The sequence below is a fragment of the Staurois parvus genome, unplaced genomic scaffold (genome assembly GCF_062004578.1).
Source record: "Staurois parvus isolate SC_StPar_1 unplaced genomic scaffold, SC_StPar_1.0 ptg001273l, whole genome shotgun sequence".
NCBI classification, from domain to species: Eukaryota; Metazoa; Chordata; class Amphibia; order Anura; family Ranidae; genus Staurois; species Staurois parvus.
This window is the reverse complement of record NW_028319069.1, coordinates 62,054-89,816: the sequence shown is the minus strand read 5'-3', so window position 1 is coordinate 89,816 and position 27,763 is coordinate 62,054. Positions and strand designations below refer to the sequence as shown.

At 40.0% G+C, this 27,763-nt stretch overlaps 1 protein-coding gene across 1 annotated transcript in view; it reads left to right on the top strand.

Annotated features, from left to right (window-relative positions):
- LOC149437662 (anoctamin-2-like) overlaps positions 1-27,763 on the top strand; it is a 154,290-nt gene that overhangs the window by 74,055 nt on the left and 52,472 nt on the right. The window contains exons 4-9 of the mRNA XM_089660787.1: positions 1,138-1,192; positions 4,800-4,851; positions 14,517-14,572; positions 16,594-16,635; positions 22,717-22,781; positions 27,215-27,349. Of these exons, the coding sequence (XP_089516913.1) occupies positions 1,138-1,192; positions 4,800-4,851; positions 14,517-14,572; positions 16,594-16,635; positions 22,717-22,781; positions 27,215-27,349 (405 nt within the window). The remainder of the gene's footprint in view (positions 1-1,137; positions 1,193-4,799; positions 4,852-14,516; positions 14,573-16,593; positions 16,636-22,716; positions 22,782-27,214; positions 27,350-27,763) is intronic.

Sequence of the window (27,763 nt, the reverse complement as noted above, 5' to 3'; positions counted from 1 at the left end):
TTCTGCTAAAAAAAAATATCCCAATACGTGTAAATTAATTGATTTACATGAAAGTTATAGCAGTATATATACAGGAATTCAAAAACTTTTTTTTTTACTTGTAATTGCGGCAATCAGCAACTTTTAGCGGGACTGCGGGACTGCGGCGGACATTCTGACACTGGGGGGAAGTGATTTGGTGTCACTGACATCCCCAGTGACACCAATACAGTGATCAGTGCTAAAAAAAAAAGCGCTGACACTGTACTAATGGCACTGGGCAGGAAGGGGTTAACAGGAGTGTTTTACTAGGGGGCGGTGTCTCTGTGCTTCACTGTAAACAAGCTCAGGTATATCTTGTTTGTTGCATTGTGGGTCAGTAGCCAGACCTAAATCTGGTAGCTCTCCCCCACTTTGTCTTTTCCCCTATATTGGCATTGTGTCCACAGTAGCATTTGCATAGGCAGAGCAGAGTAGGACTGGCCATAGAGGGATTACTTTGATGCAGTTGGCCAGCTTAAACATGTATTGCAATATGTGTGAACCAGATATCCCTATACTTTATTGCATAGTCTGCTTGAAAGGCTATATACCAGAGTGCAGAGGGCCCTTCATAATTTCTGTGCTACAGTGTAATCACACTGCTCTGGATGGCTGTGCTATGCACAGCCATCCAGAGCAGTGTGCCTGAACTGACAGGGAGGAGGACTGTTAGTAAACAAAACAGTCCTCCTCCCAGTTGGAGTTCTTCGGAAATCACTGGGCGCCGGTGAGTAATTACTGGCCGGGACTTGGCGATTGACAGCTGTGGCTGCCAATGAACGGCTCGCGCACACCCCCATCCGGAAATACGAAATTACGTATATATACGTGATTTTACGCACCCGTGCCACCCTGTAGCAGTACGTCTGCTATAGGGCAGATGGGAGGCAGTTAAACTGAATGAGCTGTTTTACAAGGTGAGGGTTTACAGTCACTTTACCATTCACTAAAAATACTTATGTGATAATACAGTACATACAGTAGATAGTAGCATAATTACCTTGACGTTACAGTTATGTAAATGTTGACAAACTACAGTATTATTGTATATTGCTGTGTATAATGTATGCTCTGTTAACTATATCACTAATTAACTATTAACATTTTCACGTTTAGGTACAATATTAAAGACAAAGAGACATTTTTTGACAATGCAACACGCAGTCGAATAGTAAGTATGTCTAAAGGACAAAGTCCTGAAGTTTGATGTAGCGTGCTGTTTTTTCAGACACTTCACATTCCTTTGTGTTGGTCTAGCTTGTTAGATATTTGTTATGGGTAGCGTAGCAACGTAACAATACAACCAGGTGCTAGTTCTTCTGATGACTGACAACCACGTACTAGTATGATGGCTACAAGCGGTGTGTTTTCTCTCTGTTAGGGTGCCACCTCTACCACTTTTAGAATACGCTTGTTGTGTACAAGAACTCAGGACGTTCTCTACGTGTGTCCTAGAGGTGCCTCTGCCTCTCAGGTGGGGCGTCTGCATGTTGGGGCTTATCCACACGAGTAATGGCACTTGTATGAGAACATCTTGTGATGGGCTGTAATGTGCTGCATTCCTGGGTGGTCATAGTAGTTAGAGGTCCAAGATATGTATTAACCAGTTCAGCTGTCACTCCTGTATACCCCCTACAGAGGAGAGACATTTTTAAATATCCTGTTGAGAATGTTTCTTTAGCAATAATTTGTCATCACTTAAGATAACAAACTAATAAACATATTAATATTTTTTAAGACAAACAAGGTTTATATTTGGTGACATTGGGATTGATTTACTAAAGGCAAATAGACCATTGAATTTACAATTGAAGTTGCACTTTGCAAGGGAATTTTTCCCAGAGTTTAAAGAATGAGCTCTGTTGGCTCCCATCATCCAATCATATGAAGGCAAAAAAAAGCAATTCGTTTGCAATGTATAACATGTCTTGCAAAGTCAACAGCCTATATGCTTTTAGTAAATCGACCCCTCATCTTCCAAAAATTATTTTATTTTAGTTGTAATTCACAGACAAAAATTTTAACAAACATAAAAGAACACACTTTTTTTCTATTTTGATCAGTGTGAGTAAAAAAAGAAAAAAAAAGTTAAATTTTATTTTACAATTTGTCCTGTGTACAATGATACTAAAAGCATTGCAAGGATAATTACAAATTAAATAAAGTTTTTTTGCACCATTTTTTATGCAGCAAAAAAAAAATTAACAGACAACAAAAAATAAAAAATGTAGATATTAAGGCTCTGTTCATACCAATGCATTTTTTAGTGCTCTTTGCTTTTTGCAGACATGTACTACAATCCACTTAACATGGTTTCCTATGGAACATGTTCACATCTATGCTTTATTGAGCTGCTGTGTTTTTGGAAAGGGTCAGGGACTTTTTTTAAAAGCAAAAAGCAGCATTTTTGCTACAATAGAGCTCAATGGAGAATCTGCTGAAATGCATGGTAGTGCATTTTTGCCACGTTTTTGCGGCATTTTGCATGTTTATTCTGCCCAGCAAAAAAAAAAAACACTTTAAAAAAAAAAAGGGCAGAACAAAATGCAAAACGTGGTAAAAATGCATCAAAATGGCATGTAGAAAAATGCAAAATGAACTGCAAAAAGCAATGCAAAATGAACTATAAGCAAACTGCAAAGGTGTGAATGGAGACTAATAGTTAGCAAAAAGGAAATAAACAAAAAAAAATCAGCAATAAAATAATATCTGCAGGGAAAGGGAGAATAAAGGGTTAATCATGTCTTATTAGGATAGGGTGTACTACACGTGCCCTATGTACTTTGAAGAGGTTTTTGGGTGTACCATGCCCTAGATCCACAGCTGGTTAACATGTACCTAAAGTCAAAACTTTTTTTTTTAGCTTTGAGTAGATTAGAGAGGTGTTAGAACTCCTGTCAGAATTTAACTACTGTCTGTTTCCTCCCTGGGGAGATTCCTCCACTCTGTTTGCACTGGAGATCATTGTCACTGGGACAGCAAGTGATAGAAGATCCTAAATTTAATCACCAATGGGAACACCTGATTTGGATTCGGAGTTGATGCGATTCTGCCTGAGGTCCTAAATTGTGTGACAATTACAGCACAATGCGCACGCATCATCCTTCAATGGCACTCCAAACGCGATGCGATTCTGCTGTGATTATTGTTGACAGGATCACATGGCAAACTGTGACTTCACAAATCACATGAAGCTTGTCGCCTGAAAAGGAGCAGGAGCTTCTTTTTGGGCAATAAACTTGCATAGGGAAGCTGCCCTATGCGACATGCAAAATCGTGTGAAAATTGTGATGTCACAATTGCTCGTTCCTGTTACAATAATGAGCACAGGACCTAAGATTTTCTCTCACACTTTGAAGAAATCTTGTGTCCCTTTCTGTTGTGTCTCCATGAGTATGAGCCATGTGTATTGAACAGTTTTTTGATTCATTGATCATCAATCAATGTATGGACATGAGCTGGAAAAACTGAGAGATACAGTTGCAAGAAAAAGTATGTGAACCCCTTGGGATTACGTGGAGTTTTGGATGAATTGGGCATAAAATGTGCTCTGAACGTCATCTAAGTCACAACAATAGAAGAACAGAGTCTGCTGAACATAATACTACACAAACATTAGATGTTGCCATGGTTTAATTGCACATAACATGTAAACATTCACAGTGCAGGGAGGAAAAAGTATGTGAACCTTTGGACTTAATAACTGGTTGACCCTCCTTTGGCAGCAATAACCTCAACCAAACGTTTCCTGTAGTTGCAGATCAGACCTGCACAACGATCTGGAGTAATTTTGGACAACTCCTCTTCACAAAACTGTTTCAGTGTAGCAATATTCTTGGGATGTCTGGTGTGAATCGCTCTCTTAAGGTCATGCCACAGTATTTCAATCGGGTTGAGGTCAGGACTCTGACTGGGCCACTCCAGAAGGCGTATTCTGTACTGTTGCAGCCATTGTTTTGTTGAATTACTTGTATGCTTTGGGTCATTGTCCTGTTGCATCGCCCATCCTCTGCGGAGCTTCAGTTGGTGGACAGATGGTCGTACGTTTTCCTGCAAAATGTCTTGATAAACTCTGGAATTCATTTTCCCATCAATGACAACAATCCGTCCAGGCCCTGAGGTAGCAAAGCAGCCCCAAACCATGATGCTCCCTCCGCCATGTTTTACAGTGGGGATGAGGTTTTGATGTTGGTGTGCTGTGCCTTTTTTTCTCCACACATAGTGTTCTGTGTTCTTCCCAAACAACTCAACCCAAAACAGGTGTGTTTTTTTTAAGGGCAGGACAGCTGTCAGCAACACATCCAATATCATCACACTGATTGGAGTCAAGGTTGGCTCACTCCTGACTCCAATTAGCTCTGGGAGAAGTCATTAAGCTAGGGTCTCACATACTTTTTCCTCCCTGCACTGTGAATGTTTACATGTTATGTGCAATTAAACCATGGCAACATCTAATGTTTGTGTAGTATTATGTTCAGCAGACTGTGTTCTTCTATTGTTGTGACTTAGATGACGTTCAGAGCACATTTTATGCCCAATTCATGCAAAACTCCACGTAATCACAAGGGGTTCACATACTTTTTCTTGCAACTGTATTTAAAATGGTTAGACCTGCCATGCAGAACTTGGTACTGGTTTTCAGACTTATTATTGAGTGTTGGACTTAGGGACTGCCTGAGTTTACCCAGTAATTCCCCACTGTCTCCTTATAGGCAGTACAGTGTAATGTAAAAAATGAAAGAAGAATCTGATGGCTTGCTATTTGATTTGCGTTTCAGGTTCATGAAATTTTAAAGCGAACGTCTTGCACAAAGTCCAAATACAGTATGGGTATGTATTAATATTACACTTTTTTTATTCTGAATATACTATGGTTAAGTTAATGGCTGACCTACCTTTACAAAAACATTATGTCAGTATAAACAGTGTACCAGCAATGTAAAAAAATCTTGTATAATGGTCCAGTCATGTTGGCTTTGTGTAGTATTGAATATTCAAATGCTATTCAATATTGAATTTGTGTAGTATTCAATATTTGTATATTCTAAATCACTGAGAGGTAGAGTTTTCAGTCATGCTGCCTGTGAAATGTTGGCATAAAAGAAGAACTTTGTGGTAATGCCATGTTTTATATGGATGATGGATGAAGGGGGGAAGTGCACTGGAGGGGGGCAGAGCTGTAGTTGGTGAAGGGGTAGGGGACTGTACTGTGGGGAGAAGTTTGGCTTTGGGAGGGAAATCATATTTTGTTGTACTCTGTCCACTAACTTGTGCATTATCCACTCTTGATCCCAGCACTTTGTACATTATCCACTCCCAACCCCTGCACTCTGTACATTACACACTCCTGACCTATGCACTCTGTGAATTATGCACTTCTGACCTCTACATTCTGTGTGTATCACACTCCTGACGCCTGCGCTCTGTATGATATACACTCTTGTCCAGTGAGCCCTGTACATTACATACTCCTTACCCCTGCACTCTGTGTGTTATATACTCCTTACCCCTGCACTCTGTGTGTTATATACTCCTTACCCCTGCACTCTGTGTGTTATATACTCCTGACCCCTGCATTTTGTGCAATAATCACTCTTGACTCTTGCACACTGTGTTACACACTCCTGATCCCTGCATTCCATCCCTATACACTATGCTGTGTTTTTCATACTCCTGACCACTACACTCTTATTGTACCTTTATTATATAATAGTTGCTGGTTACTCAGTAATCACAATATTAATAAAGTTCTTCCTGAAGGTAGGCTGTGTACAGAAAAACATACCATATGTAATGGAATAATTTAAGTTTTTTATACAAATGATTGTGTTGAGGCTTGAGGGTGTTGTTTAGACTCAAGTCCAAAAGAGTATAAAAAAATTAGCTGTATATTTATTACCATTATCATGACCAACCACCAAAATAAAGTTTCCTTTTAATTTTTGTGGCAATACAGTAAATAAAAATAGTACACATTTGTAGTTTTTTTTATCCTACCTAAAATACACTGACGCTATATAAATGTTTTAAAAATCCTACCCAAAACATACTGACCCTGCCTGACCTTTAACCTGACCTTGACCTTCGACCCTGGCACATACCCTAACCTAGATCAAGCCCTGATCAATATCTCTTTTATCTTCATTTATTATTGTTATTGTTATTAATAATAATAATAATAATATTTCATTTATTTACACATAGACCTGTGTTTTGTTGATAATTTTCTGCTCTGACTGGGGGAAAAGTTAATCCCCGTACACATGGGCCTAATATGGTTCAACAGAAACTGTGAGTACATAAACCTGTCCGACAGAAGCCAGCTTCAGAATGCCAGTATCGTATCAACATCCGTTCAGTGCTGGCAGCCAATGGCTGCAAGTGCTGACCAGTGTGTTCCCCCTATCAGAACACAATAGCTCAGCGGGGAGATCACTGTACTAACATGGGATACAGCCCGCTGGGTCGAAGAAAAATAAAAACTGATATTGTGTACTAGGCATTAGGGTGAGTTTATCAAAACTGGAACAGACAGAATCTGGCATAGCTGTGCAGGGCAACAAAGCAGCTTCTATCTTCAGTATGTTCCCCTAAATACCCTTCATTGTGTTTTAAATATCTTACTCCTGACCATTGCACTCTAAGTACATTACTCCTGAAGTTCTTTTGTAAGGCCATCTGTGTCTAGAACATCATATGTAATGGAACAGTTTCATTTATAAAAATGAATGTGCTGAGGTCTGTACGTCTGTTACACTCTTGCTTGCAGCACAATCATTTAACTATATTTTATGTAAAGGACTATGGTACATGCTTTCTGAGTATAGGGGTGTAGGCGCAGATTTTATTTAATTGTGCCCCTTTAAACCCCTCCTATTCCCTATGTGATGATTTTTTTGGTAACAGGTTCTCTATATTGAGACTTCCGGGGTCTAAAAGATTCTGGATGTCTCCCCTGTTCTTCGTTGAATATAATGCGATGCAGATTGTATTGCATTACATTCTTTCCAGGCCATACTGTCCGGGGAAACTGACATGGGGAACCGGAAGTCATGTTTTACACTTCACTTCTGGGTCTGTGACAAGAAGGGGAGGAGAGTGGAGACATACCCTCCCCTCTACCCAGAGGCACCCACTATGCCGGTCGCAGGCTCCTCTTGTCTATCTGTTACTGGATGTCGGAGGCGCCAGACTGCTTTTATCTGACAGCCAGAAGGTGGCATGTCAGATGTACACACAATCATGTTTAAAGTGCAAGCAGTGTAAGTATCTGAACTTTGCTTGGTATCAGCCTCTTGCAGTTCCTATACAACCACATTCAACCTTGGAGAGGGAGAAGCAGCACAAGTGGCCAGTTATGCAGCAGTGCTGATGTGCTAAAAAGGAACATGCTGAAGTGAAAATTGAAGAATGGCAGAGGAGTGAGCACATCCGTCGGCCCCTCTTTCTTTCAATGTCCAATTACAGGGTGAGGCAGGGTAGGGGACCACTAAGTGTTACTTACCTGCAGTAAACAATAAATACCTGGGTCTACCAAATCAGGTCTCCCAGACATGACTATGCTGTGTGACAGAGCTTTGTAAATCTCAGTACTGAGTGGTCAGTACAAATCTCTTAATACGTTGATCAGTTCCAATATATATTTTTATCTTTTTATTTAGCTGTTTGCCTAGAGTTCAGCTTCAAAGTTTAAACTTATTTAGCACTTTGAATATTGCAAGATAGGGTTATAACCCCTATCTGAATTTTCTCCTTCAGTATCCCATTGTGGAGATTTCCCTTTACTTCTTGTCCCATAGCCAAAAAGGAAGTGAGAGGAAATCCCTGCAAATTAAGGGACCCCCCAGGTCAGCAGAACTAGTGTCCCAATTAGATGATTTCCACACCCTATATCTTTCACTTTCAATGATAATGGTGAGCATAACAAATAGAGAGGGTGAATTTCCCTGATGGAGGCACCAGGGCAGGATCTAGGTAGGTGCTGGTGGGGGCTGTACCTGATGGGGACAATCCATGTAAGGGGGCCTCTGATGGGGATAACTATTCATATGTAAGTGGACACTTCAATGGGGACATCGATATAAGGGGGAACTCTAATGGGGATAACTAATCATATGTAAGGGAGTACTCTGTTGGGGGCAATTGATGTAAGGGGGGACTCTGTTGGGGACAATTGATGTAAGGGGGGACTCTGATGGGGACACTGATGTAAGGGGACTCTCTAATGGGGACCCTGATCTAAAGGGGCACTCTGATGGGGACACTTGATATAAGGGGGCACTCTGGTGGGGACCCTGATGTAAAGGGGTACTGTGATGGGAACCCCACGTAGAGGGGCACTGTGAAGAGAATATCAAAATCCCATGTTAGGTTAATCTGTGTAAGTAAGGTATAATGTATGACAAGCTAGAGAGGTATATCAATCACCCTTAAGGTACTAGGGCTAGAGGGAGGAGCATATAACACATAACAATATTCATAGAAAAACAAACAAACAAACAAGATACCTTAAGTGATAGAAAATGGGCTGAGAATCAACTAAAACATATAGAAGAGAAAGTATTAAAAAAAAACAGAGAATACTAGTAAGAGGAGAGAGAAAGGAGAAGGAGCACAGTAGAGTTCCCCCCGAAAAGTCGAAGAGGAACGGAGGGTGGGGGAGAGGATAAAAAAAAAGAGAGAAAAAGAAAAGAGAACAAGAGGAGACCTAGGTGTCCAAGGAAAGAAGGTAGTGCGTAATCACATCTGAGAAGAAGGTAATGCTATCTTCATAAAGGATCCCACGGTGGTTCCCATGTGAGTTCAAACATAGATTGTTTATCATTAATCACTCTAGCAACCTTTTCATGGATCATAATCCAGGATATCTTGTGTTCCATGCGGCTTACAGAAACAGAGGGCCTCTTCTATGACCCCGCAATGGTGATTTTGGCTGCTAACGGGACAAAATAGACCAAGCGGCGGATGGGATGTGGTAAGCCTGGTGGCGGCTAATTCAGAAGCACTATCTGAACTCACTGCTGTATTGGAGCCTCAGATAACTTGCAAAAGCATGGAAAAGACCTTGCTCCAAAAACTGCGTATTCCCACCAGATGTGAAGCATTGAGCCACTCAATGAGCAGCCCCTGAAACACTCAGATGATGCCATTGGGAACATTCTAGCCAGAAGGGTAGGTACCAGATACCATCTGGTAATAACCCTAATGCCAGCTTCTTGTTCAAACATTTTTATTAACAAAAAACCATAATGACACAAACAAGGAGACTTTGTTAATGTACATTGGACATTGAAATGGCAGTAGGACATAGAAAAAAATGGATGAGGATCATATTACAAATGTCTATACTTTTCTAGCAGAAACAGGTACATAAGAGTTGACAACAGATGACATTATTGTCCCAGCCAGTCAGAGTAACGTCTCCCAAATGCATTAAAGAAATAGGGGGAAGTTTGGATGGGGGTCAGACGGGGGTGGAAGGGAGGGAAGGGGAAGAGGAACAACAACGATGACTCCATGAGCATTCATCAAGTTTACAGCGGACCCCACGTGTTGCCTGCGAAGGGCTATTGACAGTATCCTTGGCGCACAGTATACAAATCAAGGGAGAAGGAGTGATTCATCAAAGTTAGGCGGGAGGAAGCGCTCTACCCAGGGGCTCCATATACGCAAGAATTTAGGAATCTTGTCTAGAATTGTGGCTTCCACCTTTGCATGTATCATGGCTTGTGTTATTCTGGTTTTGACAGCCACAACATTTAGGGTGGGGGATTTCCAGGATTTCGCTATAACCTGCTTAGCTGCCGTCGTAACTTGCATAAGGAGCTTGAATTGCGAGTTGGAGACGCCAGGGGGGCACTGACTGAGTAGGGCTGTTGTTGGGTCGGGTCGTAAAGTGATAGTGCTAAGTGTAGATATCATGGTGAAAATTTCATCCCAAAAGACTCGGGCCACTGGGCATTCCCACCACATATGGAAGTGTGTTCCTGAGTCTGTACAGCCTCTAAAACAGTTGGGCGAGTAACTAGGGGTAAATTTTGCGATTCTCGCTGGGACCAAGTACCAGCGGGTTAAAACTTTATAATTTGTTTCCAAAACTACAATGTTCTGCGAAGATGATTTTGTGTTGGCCCAAATGTGATCCCAATCAGATGGATTGAGTTTCTTACCTAAATCCACTTCCCACTTATGAGTATACCGAGGGGGGGACGTGGTAATCGAAGTAGTGAAGAGTGAATATAAGCAAGAGATAAGCCCACGTCTATGAGGGTCTTTGTAACACGCTCGTTCGAAGAGAGACATGGCATCTGGCCTATTGGTTGTTGTAGTGTAGGGGGCGTAAAAGTGTTGTAGCTGCAAGTATCGAAATATCTCGGAAGCTGGGAGGCTATGCGTTTCCCGCAGCGAGGCAAAGGATTTAAACTTATTCCTCTGCAGGAAATGATGCGTGCGGAGCAAATTAGCAGAGGACCAGGCTTTGAACAAAATGGGTGTCTGCCAGGCCGGGGGAAAAGCTGCGTTTCGTAGAAACGAGAGCAGGGGATTATGTAGTGATTGGAGGAGATATCGGGTTTTCAGTTTATCCCATAAGGATAAAAAGTGAGAAGTGATGGGGTTGGTTATAGAGCGGTGGTCTATTGGCCTCAACCAGAGTAAGTTAGCTGTAGATAAGGGGTCACATTCTATCGATTCAAGTGCAACCCACTGAGGGATTTCAAACCCATTGAGGGATTTCAAAGGTTGCATGATATTTAGGTAATTGGGCTAAATGCGCTGCTTGATACTATTTGCTGATGTCGGGTAAGCCTAGACCACCTGATGCCAGCTTCTATGAGAGAAATATCCCCTGACATTTTTTACTGCACCTCCAGATTAGATAGGCTAGGTCCAGCCCTGGGGGACACAGACAGCAATAAAAACTGACAGGTGTTCTAATCCCTCTCCATTCTTCCAAAACTAAAACCCTTTAGTTATACTTTAATCATTCAAACTTTAATAACACAGATACTGTTTCATTTATAGCATTCAAATCCTTTCCACACTTCTATTTTATTATTCAAATTTCACAGCACTATTTATATTATATTCCAAACAAACTCAGTATTGATGAAGAAGAAAATAATCTTTGTAAATTTCTGACTGCAACCCACTGTATGTTCTTTTCTTCTACCAAATCTTTTTAAGTTGGAAAAAATTCTTTCAAATTAAGATTTTCTCCCAAGTGCACATTACTGCGAATGACTGTGCCTAGTATTTTATGATGTAGAAATTACTTTTTCCAGTAGTTCAGGGTACTTGGACCAGTAATAGTATTTTTTTTGCTGACACAATATTAGAAGTGCAGGTAAATTTAGTGGGCAGTGGGTCTTTCCATTATTTTTGCTCCTATTTCAAACTGTATTTATATTGGCTTTACACCTACTAATTGTGAGCTGAGCTATCCAAAGGCAGTTAAGATATTGGCGTAACGTAGGGACACATGGGCCAGCTCTACCTGTGTGGTTGAATATAATCAGAATTTGCTGAGTGAGTCTTTCTTTTTCTCATTATGTTTTGTATTTGTAGAGAAAAATATTTTCTAGAGGCATGTGGTGGAAAGTAAAAAACACCAAATTTTCCTATAGCTGGACAGCACATGCAAAGCAATGAAATCCCCTGCTTGATAATTGCTTAGACTTTAATCCATAAGTGTGGGGAATTCAGTATGATGGCTGCTCAGTGCGCAAATTTACTCATCATTACGCTTGTTTGAAGAAGTAACAATACCACATTGGATCAGCAGGTGGAGCTGTGGGTGAATAGAAATATGGTGGCTCTAAATAGCAGCAGATCTGGGCATTAGTAGAAGAGGAGGAATCCCTCTATATAACTAATCCCCTATGAAGCCTACCTAGGGCCAGAGATAATGAGTGGCAGGGAAACACAGGTTTACAGTTCCTAACTCATGTTCCTGTACTAAAAACATCAAACAACTACAAAAAAGATTATTGTGTCTTAGCAAAAATGCAGATTTATTAACAAATAGGGCTTGTTCACACTTGACTAAATTTCTAACCCTTAACAAACACTCCCATAGCATTAGTATGAGCGTTAATGAGCTTTAGTATAGGCGTTAGACTGGCATTTTACTAGCATTAAAAATGCTCCCCATATGCCCTATGTTTTGACGCATCTTACAAGCGTGAAAACCGCACCACAAATACCTATAATAAACTGTAATGTTCTTACTGCCTGGCAACCGCACTGCTAACGCCCCGCAAATACCTGCCAGCGTGTTTGCGTAGCATTACCATACACTTGAATGGGAGGCGTTGAAAGGCTTCAAACTCCTCCAGACTCAACATGAGGTTTCAATTTTGAAGCAAAGCAACACTTCACGTTTTGATAATGTGAACAGCACTGTGTGCTGTCCATAGTATCACTTGCATAGGTGTTTGAGGAGCGTTAAAAACTGCTTTCAATGCTAGTGTGAACAAGGCCAAAAGAGTGATGAATTGTATTGTGATACTCTAGCAATGTGTCAGTGAGGCCTGTTTTACACGGGTTTCGGCTTGTATAAGAGCAGTGCGAGCAGCAAGCTTTGACAAAACATTTGCAGAGCTTTCAGCAAGCTTTGATGAAGCTTTTAAAGTGTCCTTCAGCTCCAATTTGTAAATGTTGAACATAGATCTAATGGGAGTGCTGATTGCTACTTTCAGCAAGCTGCTAGCAGGCTTTCAACAAGCTTTAAGAAGTGCTGAAGCCTGCTAGCAGCTTGTTTAAAATGACAGTCAGCACTCCCATTGGGATCTATGTTCAACATTTACAAACTGGAGCTGAATGGCACTTTAAAATCTTCAACAAAGCTCGCTGGAAGCTCTGCAGATGCTTTGTCAAAGCTTGCTGTTCACACTGCTCCAGGGGTGGACTAACAACTCATGGGGCCCCTGGGCAATAGGGGATCATGGGGCCCCTGTGTCCTTGCCCAAACTCAAAAAAGCCTATGAAAAAGGTACCAGGGGCATCTCATGGGGCCCCCTACTGACCCCGGGCAGTGCCCGAGTTTCCAAATGGTCAGTCCGCCCCTGCACTGCTCTTATACAAGCCAAAGATGGTCATTGCTATCAAACATTGGGGTAGATTTACTAAAACTGGAGTATTCAGAATATGGGGCAGCTATGCATGGTAGCCAATCAGCTTTTAACTTCAGCTTGTTCAGTTAAGCTTTGACAATAAAACCTGGAAGCTGATTGGTTTCTATGTTGAGTTGCTCCAGATGTTGCACTCTTTGGTTGTAGTAAAGGTCAAACAGAATGGTACTGTATCTCTGTATCTGCACTACACCTTTTAGATAAATGTGAAGGTGCTGTCCTACATTTGACATGTTTTTAAATGTGTATCAAATACTGGAAATCAGTGCTTGTCTACACAAGCCCTTAAACATTAGAATGCAAAGTCCACTTATTACATCACCCCCCCAGCTATGGTTAAATAAAAAAGGCAAAAATATATATTATATGTATGGGGGGAGCCAAGACTGCCACCCAGGCTGTGTCCTCCCACATGAAAGAAAGATATATTTTAAATATATTCTAAAAATATTCCTCCCAAATATATTGACATATATTTGAAATACTACACTTTTGGCTGTATTCAATATATTTATATATATATATATATATATATATATATATACATATATATATATATATACTGTATGTTGAAATACATTTTTTATATATTACAAAATATTAAAAATGTTTGTAAAAATATATATTTTTAAAATATATTCTTCAGATTATTTTTAACACATAAAAAAGTAAATTTAAATTTGTAAATGCATTCCAAAAATGTAGATTAAATGTATTTTTAAAGACATACAGTATATTTGAAAATGTATATTTTAAAATATTTTTCATATAGTTTGTAATATATGAATAACGCATTTCAACATACAGTGTATATATATATATATATATATATATATATATATATATGGCCAAAATTGTAGTATTCCAAATATATGTCAATATATTTGGGAAGAATATTTTAAAAAATATATTTAAAATGTATTTTTCTTCCATGTGGGATTTGCTGATCTTCATTACATAGGGCAAGGGTACGGAAAGAATTTTGTAGTTTACAGAAGAAAGATATTATTTTCTGTGGCTTTTTAGCAAAACATTACATTTCTGAAAAGATTAACAGGTATTTTCTATATTTGCTGGAAATGTTCTTAGTCTGCAAACTGAAAACTAACACAACCACCACATCCAAGGATTATTTAAATGGAATCTAATACATTTTTGTTCTTGGATTTAGTTATCGTTTAAGCTGTTTAGTACTTGCAAGACTTCAAAGTGCCAATTATCTTTTTGCACTTTTTTGGGTGGTAGTCTGAACCCAATCTAGCCTCATAGATTCAGGTACCCCCCAAATGTCCATGACCATTACAGCTGTGTATGCTATGAAATACAATGTATTAAATATTAAATAGTATTTTGTTTGTTTTTAAGGTATTACCACTTTGATAGCGAATAATGTATACGAATCTGCCTTTCCTTTGCATGATGTAAGTTTATTTATTTAATATATAAATGCATGTGTTGGGATATCTTAGTACCCTTACCAAAATCAATAATGTTTGTAATATATAAAAAAATGCTGTAAAGTTCAGGGGTATAGCTCTGTGGAAACAAGTGCAAAGCCGTTTGTTTAAGCATAAAGGTGTATTTTTTTTTTCAAAACAAACAAAATATAGCTTCCAGGAGCAAAAAAAACTTCAGAAAACACAACTGAAATGTCTGCTTATCTTCAGCACAAATAAAAATATCAAACATGTAAAATTCATATAAGGGGCTTTACCCCAGGGTTAGCAGCATCCAGCCTTGTTTTTCCAGCACACGTACAACACTCAGCCAAGTCTTCTCACTACTCCTACTCCACCACACCCAGGACTAGGAACTCCCTGTCTTTTGTGCTCTTTCCCGGAGGCTGCCTAACCCTGTAGGAACCTGAGTTCCTGTAGTCAGGAGTGGAGGTTTTTTTCCCACCCCAATTTCACTCTGGATCTCCAAAAATCCCGGGTCCCAAATAAACCAGAAAATGAAGAGTGGTAATCAGCGCAAATACTAGCACAAAGTCCTGGAATAGTCTGGTAGTGGGTGACAATGGTACGGGTGACTGTATTAGGGGGGTCCGTGTGGCACTAAGGGCAAGCTTTCAGTACTGCAGCAGAATCTGTGTAGATGAGATAAAGAAAAGAAGCGCCTCTAAGTGCAGCATAACACTTTAATGAAAATCAAAAGTAGGAACCCTCATATTTATGAGGTTAAAATAAAGCATCACCGATGACAGTCCACTCCTGTCCGATGCTACACCACACTACTTCATTTTCATGCCTTATTTTAACCTCATAAATGTGAGTGTTCCTACTTTTGATTTTCATTAAAGTGTTATGCTGCACTTAGAGGCGCTTCTTCTACTTCTCCCAAATAAACCAGTACTAATGACGAGAGGACTACGAGTCAGTCCTCTCCTTTTACTACTACCCCAGAATTCTTAAGACACCATGCATCAAACTCCTGAGTACACAATACATTTAAAGGGACCATAACCGAAATATTGGGCAACATAGCATCCATCCAGGACCCATCCTGTCCTATAAATAAACCAGTTCACCCTTACAAAAAAAAAAAAAAAAATGCACAGTTTTACAGGTAAAAAATATATGTATTTAATATTTTTTTGTAAGGAGCTTATAAAGCATTGCACCCACGATCAGCAGATCATGGGTGTAATGATGTGGTCCTCCAGACTGTCTGTGTAGCTGACTGCCCGTACCTCCAATACGGGCATGCAGTTACACAATGACAGGAAGCTCAGTGAACTAGCTTAACAGTGCCATGGTAGTTCCCTTAGAACTACAAGCTGACAGCTGCAAAAGCTGTCAAAACTTGTAGTTTCCCATTCACAGAACACTGAATAAATGACAGTAGGGCAGAGCCTTGCATGGCTGCATTTTTTTCAGATTGTGACAGCCAACAGGGGAGAAGATCTCCAGCTAGCTGTCAAAACAGGGGATGGGGAGGGGAGCGGAAGCCGGGGAATCTGTAACATGTTACATGTTACATCCTGAACATGTTACAAAAGGTGAACTTATCCTTTAAATGCAGAACAAAGAAACTGGCTCATTTAATGCTGTAAAAATCCTCTCTTGAAGTGGGGCTGCCCCTGCACTGCAAAGGTCAAATGCTTGCTTAGGTCTAGGGGACGGGTAAAGGTAGTTTTATTTATCTGATCCTACTGTCACAAAGGCTCCATCAGACTGAAAGACCAGTCCTTGCACCCTCTTTTCCTCTGTACCTCCATGTTTGTAGGTTTTCTGACATCATGAAATGCAAAGCAGACCCCATGGCTCTGCACTGGAGATGAGGATGCCAAGGTGAAGTCCACTTCCATAGGGAAGAAGAGGAGATTTAATCCCTATTTGTGTTCTAGACATTACCCACATTTTGTGATTTTAAAATTTCAGAGCACTAGTATGTAAATCTTTGAAAATATTTTTGGTCTAAAGCTTGTTTTGTTTCCCAGGGGGATTATGACCACAAAACTAGTGAATTAAATGAGAGAATGGTAAGTATTTTTTTAATGTAATCTGTTATTTCCTAATACCTAATTTACAATATTATTACATATAAATTATTAACTTAATTATAATAATACTCTATACTACTCTAGTACAATGTACAAGAAATACTGTGGCAATGATTGCACAAAAAAAAAAAAACACTATCCATTGCATCACCTTAAAGCGGAGTTCCACTCAAAAGCGGAAGCTCAGCTTATTTGCCTCCTCCTCCCCTCCACTGCCATAGTTGGCACCTTTTGTGGGGAGGGTGGAGCGGATACCTGTTTTGACAGGTACCCATTCCCACTTCCAGCTCAGTTCACTGTGGTGAAGTGAGCCGGAAGTTCGGCCCCCTCCTCCCTCCCGCAGTCTCCTGGGAACTTTCACAGGCCCCAGAAGACTGCCAGACCAATTCGGAGGCGCGGCACAGCGCAACTCACGCTTGCGCAGTGGGCACCAGGCTGTGAAGCCACAAGCTGTCACTGCCTGGTGCCCACAGCTGAGATGCCAGTGCCATGGAGGAGAGAAGGGGAGAAGGGATGGCGCGGGTGAGAACATCGCTGGACTCTGGGACAGGTAAGTGTTTAATAAAAGTCAGCAGATACAGTTTTTTGTAGCTGCTGACTTTTAATAAACACAAACCTGTCTGGAGCTCCTTTAATCAGTGAAATTAAAGGACAAATTCAGTTTAGTTGTCCTTCATGCACCCCCCATTTTCACTCCTGAGCCCTTCACTGTGTGGCCTTTCCTGGTACCACGCAACCTTTTCTTTAAAATGCCCTGACCATCAGGGTGAAATGTATACTTTGTGTACTTTATAGCATTTGTATTACCCCATCGTATCCTAGTCTAATGGCTAGCCATAGTATCACACTAACAAAAGCAGATGACAAAGCCACACAAGGCACACAAAGTCTTGAGGTGGAGAGGCAAAAGATCAGGCTTCATCTCCTGCTAGACAGGGCTGTGCAGTGTGACTCTCAGGACTGGACAGACAGATATACAATACTTTGGCAAGTAATACAACTCTTACGTATGTATTTTATCTGTTTATTTAGTTGTTTGCCTGGAGTTTAACTTTAAGATAAAATTTGGTTTCCCTGAGTGCAGTGCACAATTTCCATATACTGTAAATCATGGGATTCATCTTATTCTCTAGAGCAGTGGTCTGGGGGCCGAATGCGGCCCTTTGCTTGCTTTTATCTGGCCCTTGGAGCACTAATTTATTCACTGACAGCAACAAAGGAGCACAATTCCTCCCAATGACACCAATGATGGGACACAATTCCTCTCAATGACACCAACGATGGGACACAATTCCTCCCAATTACATCAAGGATGGTGCACAGTTCCTCCCAATGACACAAACAATGGGGCCCAATAATACTAGTGACAGGGCATAATTCTTTCCAATAACACCAGTGAAGGGGCACAATTCCTCGCATTGACTTCAGTGATAGGGCACAATTCCTCCCAATGACACCAACAATGGTGCCCAATGACACCAATGTTGGGGCACAATTCCTACCAATTTTGGGACACAATTCCTACCAATAATGGGGAACAATTCCTTCCAATCAACACCAACGATGGGGCATTGCTTACTCCAACTGTGACGGGACATTTTCTACTCCCGATGGCAACAGGCTGGCCCCCTTAAAGTCTGAAGCACAGTAAACTGGGCCTTTGTTTAGAAAGTTTGGAGACCCCTGCTTTAGAGTAATTACTGTGTAGCTATATGTGTTTAATCATTGATTCTTTTTATTAATTTTAAACAATTTACACATTAATACATCACAATACAGAAAAACAAGACAGCAATTATGAAAAATGGAACATTTAAAACTAATATACATCACACCCACTAAATAAATAAATAAATAAATAGATGTGCATCCTGGAATCCAGTTCAGATGTCATGACAACCATCATTATTCCCCAAAGAGGAGGAAAGAGACAGCAGGAGAGGTGGGGGCCCCCATATCTGAGTGTATATGATTCAACTGATCTTCACCAAGATAGATCTAGTGACTACCTAGCCCCTCTACCTAATCCTCGCTTCTCACATCCTTACTTCCCCTCTCACTTTCTTTCTCCCCCCTCATCATCTCCCATCCACCCCCTACTTCATGTGTTATAATGTGAACAAAATAAACAAAAACAAAAAACAATCCAATAATGATATTAGGGGAGAAGAAAAAGAAATTGCTTTTGACTTTCTCTTTATACCTTCCCTTTTTGTCTTCCTTCTCATCCCTTCCTTCCAATTCCACACCCACCCTTCTCTTATTACCCCCCCCCCTCGTTATCACCCATTTAGGCCCATATTCAGTGAATTAATAACCTCCATTCCATATTACTGAAAACATATATCTTGTGCATCCTTAAAAATAAATTCTCCCACTCATTTACCCCACACCCTAAAGGAGATAATGGGGGGAGGGGGGTAGCTCAACATTGAGAGGAAAGGATGTGAGCTTTCTGAGTCACCAAAATATTATTTTATCCAAACTAAAATAAAAAGGATGGGGAGCAAGTACCTAAACCAACCTCTCTCCTTTTCTTATCTACTATCTCTTTTCCATATTATGGGGATTCCTTCACCCCTCCCTCTCTCTCCTTCTCCAATGCATTTTCATTACATGCATATCCTATATAAACAGAAGACTGTTTAATCTTGTATAGGAATCATTTTGTAAATGTATCATTAGTCTGATTCTAGCTACTTCTCTAAACCATTCCGACATGAACTTGGGCAAGATCCTTGGCAATACTTATTTCATGCTACTAGTGAGTCAAGGAAAAAAAAGGCTATATGTGTTTATGTGTGCATTATTTTTGAGGCTACTACTTTTATGCTCATATTAATTCATAATTACTTTATAAAAAGGGGCTATAAGTCCTCTTAATTTTTGTCTATATCTGCTTGGTAGAAAAAAATACTAGCAATTGTGCGCTGGCCTTTCCCCTTACTAGCTCCTGGTGACACCACCACTGGCCATGTACCTTTGAGGTTCTGTGGTTCCATATGTAGACTTGGAGGATGAACATACTGTTTGTATTATTTTCAGTTTTCTTCCCTTTTTGCTTATGTTAGACCTAGCATTGTTTTTGTCCTGGAGGTATGTATGTATTTATATACAACACTGTATAATCACATTCCTGTGGCTTCAAACACAGGAAGAACCACAGGCACATCCAGATCTATTTTGGTGTCTTGTGTTTGGGGTTGCATTAATGTGTGTACATCATGCGGTCTCAAAATTAAGCACAGCACCACACGGCAGATGCACAACAGCATGTGCGTACTGTATGTGTCCTTCAGTTAATCATTAGATGAGAAGCATATTCCACTATCAATCCCAAGGAAATGATAAAGTTTTTAGGACAGCTGTGTTTATATATTTTTTGGAGGTTTACACATTTATTAACTAAAGGCTAACCCAGCCTTCTCAATTTCCTATTTGTCTATTACTATAAGCTGCATGAGTAGCTAGTAAGAAGTTGGGGGCAAGGCTAAGGAAAACGCCCAACCTTTAGGCTCCATGCGTATTGGTTTAAACTACGCAAGTGTTCTTGGCAGAAAAAAAACACTCATTTTGAGTACGTTTTTGTATTAGCATTTTGCACAATTTAGGAGTGGGTAGTGTTTTTTCTCTGCCAGAAAAATGCTCTCAAAAATGCAAAACAGAAGGGTTCTTTTTCTGCCTCTTGATGCTGAGTTTAAAAAACACCTCTTGACTGCTTAATGTGCATGGACACATAGGGGTTGATTTACTAAAGGCAAATAGGCTGTGCACTGCAACAAAGGGCCAGTTTATTGCCCTTCAAACTTTAGGGGGGTCGGATCATGGCCAGTGGGAGTAAAAAATGCCCTGGCATCAGTGGGAGTAAACAACACCCTAGGCTTGGTGGTCAGTGGGAGGAACAGTGCCCCATCGTTGGTGCCAGTGTGGTAATTAGCTCCACATTTCTGATATAAGTGGGAGGAACAGTGCCCTGTCGCTGGTGTCAGTAGGAGGAACAGTGCCCCATCGCTAGTGTCAGTGGGGGGAACAGTGCCCCATTGTTGGGATCAGTGGGGGGAACAGTGCCCCTTCATTGGGATCAGTGGGAGGAACAGTGCCCCGTCATTGGGGTCAGTGGGAGGAGCAGTGCCCCATCATTGGTGTCAATGAGAGGAATAGCACTCAATTGTTGGTGTCAGTGGGAGGAATAGAGTTCAATTGTTTGTGTCAGTGGGAGGAATCGTGCCCAATTGTTGGTGTCAGTGGGAGGAATAGTGCCCCATCATTGGTGTCAGTGGGAGGAATAGCGCCCCATCATTAATGTCAATGGAAGGAATAGTGCTTCGTATCAGTGGAAGGAAAAGTGCCCCAAAGCAAGCAAAGGGCCACATCTGGCATGCGGGTCGCAGTTTGGAGACCACTCTGCAGGTGTTGATAAAATAAAGTTTATTTTTTATTGAGAAACAAAAAAAAAGCTGAAAATGTTACTGTACATTGTGTCATGAATGTATTTTAGAATCTGTGTTTAGGTAGCTTTCAAAGATAATTGTTAATCCAAAGTAAATGTAGGGCTAAGAATGAGCAGAGAATATTTATAATACTAATATAGAGAAAAATATGTCTGCTATGAGGTGCAGAGAAGCCTTGTTCCCTTTTATCCTGCCTGTTAGGTCCTTTTATGAAGTGTTAAGTGTTAAAAACATAAAAAACAGGTCTTTCCAAAAATACAATTCTGATTATTCATACATGGCTGCCCATTTGCAGAACCTGTCTTACTGTTCCTCCATCCTTCATCTGCTTTCTATCTGTTTAATAGATTTGGTGTTTAATTTCCTGAAAAACACTAATCAGATTGCAAGGAATGGAGGAGTGATGCTCGCTTGTGTATCTTATATGTAGGGCTGTGCCTTTAACCTTTACACAAAAAATTAATCTGTAAGGGAAAATGGAGTGGATGTTTTTTGTGGTTCCCTGTTTTCGCCCACCACTCTTTGGAGTCTGGGCTACAAAAAAATTACATTAGATGGCAAAGCTGGCAGCTGAGGAAAATCCAATCCTTAATCATTCCAAGTCCCATAATATAAACATGGAAGTAAGCACTTCTGGGTTCAAGGTTGTCAGATGTTGCCAGAAAAACAGCAGATCGAGGACTCTTTGTCCTCAGACACAGTGCAGGGGACGTATCAAGAGTCTAATAAACCCCTGTTGTCTGCATAAAGAATACCTATTATCTGCACAATGCTATCAAATAGGGGACTTGGAATTCCCATGTCATAGCAATACAGTTAAAGTAGTTTCATTTTGGATAGAGAAAGGGAGGGTTATAACCCGTCAGATTTTTTTTCACCATCGGTATCCCATTGAGAAGATTTCTCTTCTCTTCCTGTCCCATAGCCAAACCGGGAGTGAGAGGAAATCTCTGCAAATTAATTGAGTTTTTGGGGGCCCCCAGATTATCAGAACTAGTGTGCCCATCAGAAGATTTCCCCTCTATTACTTTTCTGGGGACAACCCAAAATTTGGGATTTTCTTTTACTTTCAATTTTCAATGACAATGGCAAGCAGGACAAATAGAGAGGGTAAATCATATTGGGGGCACAGAAAGCAATAAAAATGTCACAAGTGTTCTAATCCCTCTACACTCTATTCAAAATTTAAAAAAAATGTTTTGCCTTTAGTTATATAATAATAATTTAGTAATACATATTTGGTATTGCCAAGAACGCCAAAGTGAGAGCAGTAATTCTAGGACCATCATTTATGGTTAGGATATTGGTTGGGTTTTTTTTTTGCTTGGGTATTGTAGTTTGTTGGCATTTTGTGGCTGCTTATTTGGTATCTAATTATTCGATGCAGTGTCATCTTTTATATTTTAATTTTAAAAATGGAGGCTATACTGTGTGTGCCTGCACTAAAATAATGTTAATATATTTTTCCTCAAAAAATAAAAGTAGATTTGATCTATTATCACTTTTTTTCACAGTGTTAAATGTTTTTTTTCTCTACTGTAAAGTAGCTTGAGATAATGTGTCTTTGACAATGTTTGAAAATGAAACTTGTTTTTTTCTTTTAATATAGTTGTTACACAGAGAATGGGCAAGATATGGAGCATTTTACAAATATCAACCTGTTGATCTAATAAGGTAACATAGGGCTTGCCATTTGTTATTGATTTAATAATACAAATTCTAATTGTTACCAAAATGGTATGTCCTAGTTTATATCAAATCTTTTTTTTTGGTGATCATTTTGTAGCTGAAATATGTTTTCAAATTGCAATTCATGCTACAGTTATATTTTCTTTATTTTCTTTTTTTCTTTACTGAATGTATTGATACTGTGAGTAAATTAAAATGGTTGTAAAGGCAAAAGATTTTTTTATCTTAATGGATTCTATTCATTCTATTCTATTCAAAGTGTTACTAAACCCCGTAACCTGCATTCTGGTCTCCCACAGAACACAGAACATGGAAGTGCAATTATTTTAGTAAATATAAACTGTTAAATACCTTTTGTCATCAGCAGTTAGAGCAGTCTTGTGACTTCAATCAGTGTCCAGCAGAGCACATGTTAAACCTTGTAAGAGAGGTTCTCAATCTGCTTTAGGAGGATGCAGAACCCCTCTCCTCTGTCTGGATAGTGCTGATTGCCCATGTGCTGATCACATGCACTCTCCTAAAAAAAAAAACAACCTCTCTAGCAATACACACCAAACTGAGCATGTGCAGAGTGACTCCACACAATATGTCTTAAGGAGAAAAGAGGGGGGCACTGAATGAAGGAGAGGATCAGAGAAGACAGGATATTTTTACACAATGTGGAGTAGTAAAGCATTAGGTTCCACAGTGAGTATAACAAGCATGCTTTACTGCATATACAGACTGATTTTACTGTTGTGGGTTTAGTAACACTTTAAGGTAAAAAAACCCCTTCTCCAAGCAGAAGGCAAGCAGCCATTGGCTCATGCTGCTGTCAATGACAGCCTGTGAGGAGGAAACAGGGGGCAAGGCTGAACCGCGCTATGTATGTCTATGAACACACAGAGCTGGGAGTGAGCATGCAAGATTACTCCTATAGCAAGCAAGTAAGAATTTTTTATTATGGCATAATGTCACTAAGACCAACTCTGAGCTGGTGTACAGAGGTACCACTACTCAGAGTGGGTTCTGCCTGTGCTGGGAATGTATGTAATGAATGCATGTATGTGACAGCTTCCTGCACAGTACTGTAACCCCCACCTCATTCAATGCAGTACTCATATTTTGGAAATGACTTGTCACTGGATGGGCTAAGGCTGGTAGGGAACTGAGAGTCTAATTCCCCATCAGGCCTACTTTACTTTTGATTGACAGTGCATTTAGGAAGATGCACAGTGTGAATGCTCCATCCTCTGTGCAGACACGGACAAAATCGGGCACAAGCACCAACACTTTCGGTGCTGCTCTCCAACAGGATTCTAAAAGATGTCTATCAAGAAGAGGAAAGGAGGAGGTTTTTGTAGTCCTGTCATATGATGACAAATCTGCATCTCCATAGACACAGTATAGTGAATGAGCTTTGTCACACGAAGACAGGAAGTGTGTTTCTGGCAGGATCATCAGGTTAAAATAAAGGGAATAAAAAGCCTTAGAAAGTAAAAAAAATGCAGCCACCACATCTAAATATTGATAAGCTGAAATATATTATATTTGTGTTCCAGGATTTAGATTTTTTCCTCTACCAGTGTCTACTTCTAGGTAAAATTTCATTTTTTTGGGGGGGACTGCTCCTTCAAACCAAGAACAAAAGAGTTTGTGAGACCACACAAAGGCCATAACCCTTAGTTTTAGGAACTACAGCTATTTAGGAATTTACCTTACAATGAATCCCAACAACCAGAGCTTCCCTGAAATTACGCTCTACTTGCCTTGCCAAAAAACATGAGAAAGATTTGCAAAAAAAGAGACAGACTTTTATTTCCATGAGCTTAAGGGGACATTTTAGCAGATGCAGAGGCTACAAACCTAGCTGGGAAAAGTACCAAAACTGATTTGCATGGTTAATCATTTGGGAAGCTGGCAAGGAAACAATGACATCTGTCCTGCGGAAACATTATCCGTTGTTTCAAGAAAGATAGATAAGATCTGAAGTGGAAAGAGGCACTAGAACATTTTCGATGACAGACAAGTTGAGATCTTTAACCGCGACTCTTGATCGTGTATCATGTGATACACAGCTAATGAAAGATAGAAAGTTTAAGGAGTTAGCTCTCTCACAACAGCCTGCTACTCTATATTTTACACGTATCATTGACTTTACCAGCCATTTGGAATATCCATTTCGTCTATCCATTGAATGGATATCGGCATGTCATGGTTACCCAATCTGCTAAATAATGATAGCTTCATGTAGCTGTTTAATACTTATACATTGTTGCTATTTAACAGATTTTTTACAGGGTAATGCAGTAATGGCAATTTATGAAGTGCCAACTTAGCTGTTAATCAAAAAACGACTTTATAGCTCAGCTCTGGGCTAAATTATATACATTTTTTTAATGGCCGCATTCTCATCTCCTTCCCAGTGCTGTCTCCCACAGTAGTTGCTTTTTGCCACTAGATGTGCTCATAATTATACTTAGGGCACCCTGTGATTGCAGGTCCTCATAAACCTGCACCCACATTGCTCTGCATCCATGGTATTATGATGCAAAGAGGAGTCACCACCCGGAGGAAGGAGGTCCTGATTTCCCTATATAGCTCTTTAGTTAGACCTCATTTAGAATATTGTGTCTAATTCTGGAGACCTCACTTACAATATTGATAAGATAGAACAAGTTCAAAGACGGGTAACAAAAATGGTGAAAGGTCTGGGGGATAAAACTTACACTATATTGACAAAAGTATTGGGACACCTGCCTTTACACGAAAAAGAACTTTAATGGCATCCAAGTCTTAGTCCGTCGGGTTCAATATTGAGTTGGCCCACCCTTTGCAGCTATAATAGCTTCAACTCTTTTGGGAAGCCTATCCACAAGGTTTAGGAGGGTGTCTATGGGAATGTTTGACCATTCTTCCAGAAGCACATTTGTGAGGTCAGCCACTGATGTCAGATGAGATGGCCTGGCTCTCAGTCTCCACTATAATTCATCCCAAAGGTTTTCCATCAGGTTGAGGTCAAGACTTTGTGCAGGCCAGTCATGTTCCACACTGGAACTAAGGGGCAAAGTCCAACCCCTGAAAAACAAACCCACACCATAATTTCCCCTCCACCAAACTCTACACTTGGCACAATGCAGTCAAGCAAGTACCGTTCTCCTGGCAACCACCAAACCCAGACACGTTCATCGGATTTCCAGACAGAGAACCATGATACCTCACTCCAGAGAACACATCTCCACTGCTCTAGAGTCCAGTGGCGGCATGCTTTACACCACTGCATCCGCCGCTTTGCACTGCACTTGGTGATATAAGGCTTGGAAACTGATGCTCGGCCATGGAAACCCATTTCATGAAGCTCTGTATGCACTGTTGTTGTGCTAATCTAAAGGCTACAAGAATTTTGGATGTCTTTACCTATTGACTCTGCAGACAGTTGGCGACTTCTGCGCACTGTGCGCTTCATCATGCGCGGACCCCGCTCTGTCATTTTACGTGGCCTACCACTTTGTGGCTAAGTTTCTGTTGTTCCCAGTTGCTTCCACTTTGTTATAATACCACTAACAGTTGACCGTGGAATATTTAGTAGCAAGGAAATTTCACAGATGGACTTATTGCACAGGTGGCAACCTATCACTGTACCATGCTTGAATTCACTGAGCTCCTGAGAGTGACCCATTCTTTCACAAATGTGTGTAGAAGCAGACTGAATGCCTAGGTTCTTGATTTTTATGCACCTGTGGCCATGGAGGTGATTGGAACACCTGAATTCAATGATTTGGAGGAGTGTCCCAATACTTTTGGCAATATAGTGTATCAGGAGAGACTTCAGAAACGTAATGTTAATGTACATCTTGGAGGACAGAAGGGAATGAAGAGATGTGAGTGAAACCTATAAATACATCAAGGGTATGAATAAGGTTTGGAAGGGCAGTATTTTTTTATATGAAATATAAAAGGTGCAGCGCTAAAGTAATGAATGAATCAAATATACTTCTAAAACATGTACATATACATAAATAAATAATAAGGTGAATAGAAGCAGCAATAAAACAAATAGCAGCAATATTAAAAGGCAGACACAGTGAGGCGCTCTGATCAGCGCTACCAGTCTAAGTCTAACTCATGAACTCTCGCACTTTAGACTGGTAGCGCTGATCAGAGCGCCTCACTGTGTCTGCCTTTTAATATTGCTTCTGTTTGTTTTATTGCTGCTTCTATTCACCTTATTATTTATTTATGTATATGCACATGTTTTAGAAGTATATTTGATTCATTCATTTTTTTAGCGCTGCACCTTTTATATTTCATTCACTAGTGAGGATACCAAGGGCAGTCCTTTAGTCCTGCTCACACTTTTTTTCATGTACTGTATTTCAACAAACTCACATACTACAAAAATAGCTGTTCTCTTTGTCTTTACCTTGTGTTCATTTCAGAAAATATTTTGGAGAAAAAATTGGACTGTATTTTGCCTGGCTTGGACTTTACACATGGCTGCTAATTCCTGCCTCTTTAGTTGGGATAATAGTCTTTCTGTATGGATGTATAACCATCGATGGTGACATTCCTAGGTAAGGTTTAAAGGGAAACTTTCAAAATTTTAGATCAGTTTTATTAGTCTATGTTTTTAGCCTGCCTTTTTTGTATTTTTGCATATGTATATAAAATCTTTATTTTACAAATATATATTTTGTACTGAATGCACCCATGAAAATGATGTCAAAGCATTATGTTTTTTAAAGACAATAGCAAAGCAGAAGCTGTTTGCTTTCAGACTGTGTCTCTCTAATTGAAAGTCTGTGCTAGCCTGTACAGAGGAAAAGAGAGTGAGTCACTCTTTCAATCATTCAGCTGTCTGTGTGTAATCTGAACTTAAGCTATTACATTCTGTAACAGTAGATATTTTTATGATCTCATGCATGCACTGTATTTGATCTGGGGTGGCTTGTTATCATTAAATAACAAGTCACCTCAAATTTTGAGCA